The following is a 4,823-nucleotide window of genomic DNA, read 5'->3' as shown; positions in this document are numbered from 1 at the left end:
GGCACATAAAAGACACCATTTCGAGCGTGGCCGTTTTCGTGCGGGTGACACGTAAAAGCACCCACTACACTCTCTGAGTGGTTGGCGTTAGGAAGGGCATCCAGCTGTAGAAACTCTGCCAAATTAGACTGGAGCCTGGTGTTGCCATCCGGCTTCACCAGTCCTCAGTCAAATCGTCCAACCCATGCTAGCATGGAAAGCGGACGTTAAACGATGATGATATATATATATATATATATCTTACCTTTTACTTGTTTCAGTCATTGGACTGTGGTCATGCTGGGGCATCTCTTTGAAGGATTTAATTGAACAAATTAGCCCCAGTACTTATTTTCCTGTATTTTTAAAGCCTGGTACTTATTCTATCAGTTCTCTTTTGCTGATCCACTAAGTTATGGGGATGTAAACAAACTAACACTGGTTGTCAATCAGTTTTGGGGGACAAACACAAAGATTCACACACATTGTTATATACATATATATTTGATGGGTTCCCTTTGTTTTCCATCTACCAGATCCACTCTCAAGGTTTTGGTTGGCCCAGAACTACAGCAGAAGACCCTCACCTGAGGTGCTGTGTAGTGGAACTGAACCCAGAACCATATGGTTGGGAAACTTCTTACCAAATGACCTATTGGTTAAAGTTTGCAACCTCTAAAGTCTTGGGTGCTTGTAATCAGTGCAACTACTCAAGACTACCAAGGACCAGGTGGTGGGATAGTGGCTGTGGTGGTGTTAAATGGAGCAATGAGCTAAGACTACCATCCAGGGAGGCAACTGTGGGGCTTGAACTCAGGACACAGAATTTTAAAAATACCACAAGGTATCAAGTCTGTTGGTATAGCGTTTCCACTTTATTATTATTATTGAGTGAACGAGCAGTTCATGCCATCAAAGTGACACTGGGGTAAAATATACACATCATGACTATCCGTCCAAGGGTACACCAGGCACATGCATCACAACCATATGTGCGCGACATGGTGATCTCATATCAAGATAAACAGCGCATGACCTCGCAGGTGGGGCCCAGTTAGAATTTTCTTCAGGTCAAGTAGCCCATCCTGCTTATTATTATTATTATTATTATTATTATTATTATTGTCAGTGTGCATACCCGACAGAGTGTATGTATCTTGAGAGAAAAGTTGAACCTAAGAAGCATCAGTTGTGGTGCGCAAGAGAGACGATTGTGCTGGTATGGTCATGTGGCGAGAATGGATGAGGATAGTTGTGTGAAAAAGTGCCACACCCTAGCAGTTGAGGGAACCTGTGGAAGAGGTAGACCCAGGAAGACCTGGGATGAGGTGGTGAGGCACGACCTTCGAACATTAGGCCTCACCGATGCAATGACTTCTGACCGAGACCTTTGGAGATATGCTGTGCGTGGGAAGACCCAGCAAGCCAAGTGAGATCTAAATCCAAGGCCTCTACCAGAGGTGTAGCCAGCCCACTTATGCGTACCCTTCCTTCATTGGACAAGAAACTCAGCTTGCGAAGACTTATTGAGGCAAGCGAAAGCGAAATCGTGATGGCACCTGTGCCCAGCGTCGCCTTCCTGGCACTTGTGCCGGTGGTACGTGTAAAGTCATTCGAGCGAGATCGTTGCCAGTGCCGCCTAACTGGCTCCTGTGCAGGTGGCACGTAAAATACACCATTTTGAGCATGGCCGTTGCCAGTACCCGCCTGACTGGCCTTCATGCTGGTGGCACGTAAAAGCACCCACTACACTCTCTGAGTGGTTGGCGTTAGGAAGGGCATCCAGCTGTAGAAACTCTGCCAAATCAGATTGGAGCCTGGTGTAGCCATCTGGTTTCACCAGTCCTCAGTCAAATTGTCCAACCCATGCTAGCATGGAAAGCAGACGTTAAACAATGATGATGATGATGATGATTATTATTATTGTTAATGAGTACGTCCATTGCTAATGACCCATCCAGGATATGTGTGTGTTGCAGCAAGCAATACCATCCCAGATGTGGATGCTGTATGCCACTGTGGGTAAACTAGATTTGTGAGCACTAAAACAGGGTGGACATATTACCATACTTAATAAAATTGAGCTGGCTTTAAGCATTTTTAAACCTGTCCAACAGAATATGCACAGAGAGACTGTTTTGTTTTTTCATTGATAACTAACAAGGGAAATGGGACAAATAACTTCACCACTATTTTTTTAGGGTAGTGGGCCTGAATTTTCTCAGTTTAAACACCCCTATACAAGGTTACATGGAATAGATATATGGAGGAAGTGGACAACGAGCTGAGTGTACAAATGATGAAGGTGGTGATGGTGGTGGCAGCAGCCGCTGCCACTACCACCATTGTTGTTAATATCTACCACATCATGTCATTAAAAATTTCATTATTAATTTTTGTACAAGAAAATTATTAATCACAATGAATTTTGCGAAAATTAATCATATGTCTTATTCATTTCATTTCATTTTTTAAATTTTTTATTTCTATTTGCCTTACAAATACACATATTTATATATATATATATATATCTTTTTTTTCTGTATTTCATCCGCAGAACATTGCAAGGAACCATTAGATAAGTATGTGAAAGAGAAATTCACCAATGTCAAAGTGATTCATGCTAAGCAGAGAGAAGGCTTGATTAGAACTCGGCTTCTTGGAGCTAAAGCGGCGACTGGTCAAGTTTTGATCTTTTTAGATTCACATGTTGAGGCAAATGTAAATTGGTTAGCTCCTCTCTTAGGTAAGTTTACTGCATAATAATTTTCTACACAAACACATGCTTATTATAAACACCTCTGTAAATTAGTTTTATTTATTTTCTGTTTTTTGGGTTTTTTTTTTTTACTCATATTTTCCATATGATATCCTTGTGGTTTGTTTGATACTGTAAAATTCTCGGATCCATCATCAATGTTTTGAGACTTTCACAATCTTATCTTCAGATTGAAGTGATGTTAGTGTGTATTTTCCTGCTTCTTAGCGTTTTGCAGTGTTGTTTATTTCAGAGTTTCTTTATCCTGTAAAATTACTATGAATAATAATAATAATAATAATAATAATAATAATAATAATGATGATTTCAGATTTTGTCAAAAGGGCAGTAATTTTAGGGGAGGGGATGAGTCAATTTCATTAGCCCCAGTGTTCAACTGGTACTTATTTTATTGCCCCCAAGGGATGAAAGCAAAGTTGACCTCGGTGAAATTTGAACTCAGAACATAGCGACAGGCAAAATACTGTTAAGCCTTTCATCCAGCATGCTAACAATTCTGCCAGCTCGCTGCCTTCAATAATAATAGTAATGATAATAATAATAATAATAATAATAATAATAATAATGATAATAATACATTGATACTTTCTCTTCTCCATATCCATGAATATGCAACATTCCTTCATTTTGTTTTGTTGTTTTTTAATCAATGGATTATAAGCTAATTCTTTCCTATACTAACTTACTAGACATAACATATGAGAAGCTAAAGAGTTAAGTCATTAAATTCATCGATTTGTTTTCCCCAATTACTTATACTCATAAATGAAATAGCACAGGAACACACACATACACACAAAACTCATACAAATGCACACAGACACACATGCCCACACCTGCTCAACAACTGGAATTCTATTATCTATGACGATGAGTGATTCCAGTTGATCCAATCTGGGGAACTTCCTGCTTGTGAAATTAACGTTTAAGTGGCTGAGCACTCCACATACACACGTACCCTTAATGTAGTTCTCAGGAAGATTCAGCATGAGACAGAATGTGACAAGGCTGGTCTTTTGAATTACAAGTACAACTTATTTTTGCCAACTGAGTGGACTGGAACAATGTGGAATAAAGTGCCTTGCTCAAGGACTCAATGCACTGCCAGAAATCAAACTCATGACCTTATGTTCATGAGTCAAATACTCTAACCATTAAGCTACATGCCTTCACCACACACATAGATAAAAGAAACTTAGCCCTTGGTTGCTTAGTTATTCCTTCTATTAATTCTAATTGTGAAATGTTACTATAACAATGCTATATATTAATAATGCTATAATACAATAAATAATTACTCAAATATACTTTCTACGCTGTTAAATTAAATAGCATTGTAAATAAGTCTTGCATTTATTTTCCTTTTTCTAATCTAAATGTCAATGCAACTTAGTGATAAATAAGGTTAATACATTACAAACACAGTTTTTATTTTTACAGTATTTTTTTTTTTCAGAATCTGTCCTCTATTCGTTGTTGTATTGTTATATATTAAACTAAACTGAACTATTGAAGAACAATAGAAAAGGTAACAGGAAATAAAATCAAAGAAAAACAATGAAAACAATAAGACAGCCACCCCATCACTGACAAGTGGTTATGACCTGGTAGTAGCATGTACTGTACTTCTGTTAACTGCTTCTGGGCACCTTTTGTAGTTGCAGACAGAAACACAGTTTTAGCCCTTCTAGCCTTGACCTTAGAGTTAGTAGAACATTCAGGATGTAACAACTGGGGAGAGAGAGAGAGGAGAAAGAAAGAGAGACTGAAACTGAAATTAGAGTGGCAAAATATTGTGTGTGAACTGGAAATTAAGATTTCCTGACTTTGAATATCACATGCATTAAATTTTAACTTCTAATACATATATATATATTATGATTGACTGTTGACTGAACACTATTCAATTTTTTTTCTCCGTGTTTTTCTCCTTGTCTCCGTATTCTTTCTGTTGAAGAGCGTAGCTCGAAACGTCAAAGACTTTCCGTATTCCCGAGCGTCATACTAATATATACTTTTGTTATTTACACCACCTGTCCTCGTCTGTTGTTATTATTTGTATATT

At 38.2% G+C, this 4,823-nt stretch overlaps 1 protein-coding gene across 1 annotated transcript in view; it reads left to right on the top strand.

Annotated features, from left to right (window-relative positions):
- The window catches only part of LOC106884172 (polypeptide N-acetylgalactosaminyltransferase 10), a 297,946-nt gene that overhangs the window by 159,823 nt on the left and 133,300 nt on the right, over positions 1-4,823 (top strand). Inside the window, exon 5 of the mRNA XM_052973542.1 lies at positions 2,537-2,725. Coding sequence (XP_052829502.1) covers positions 2,537-2,725 — 189 coding nt within the window. The remainder of the gene's footprint in view (positions 1-2,536; positions 2,726-4,823) is intronic.

Source organism: Octopus bimaculoides, chromosome 16 (assembly GCF_001194135.2).
Source record: "Octopus bimaculoides isolate UCB-OBI-ISO-001 chromosome 16, ASM119413v2, whole genome shotgun sequence".
Taxonomy (NCBI): Eukaryota; Metazoa; Mollusca; class Cephalopoda; order Octopoda; family Octopodidae; genus Octopus; species Octopus bimaculoides.
The sequence above is the reverse complement of the archived record's forward strand: the minus strand, read 5'-3'. Positions and strand labels throughout refer to the sequence as shown.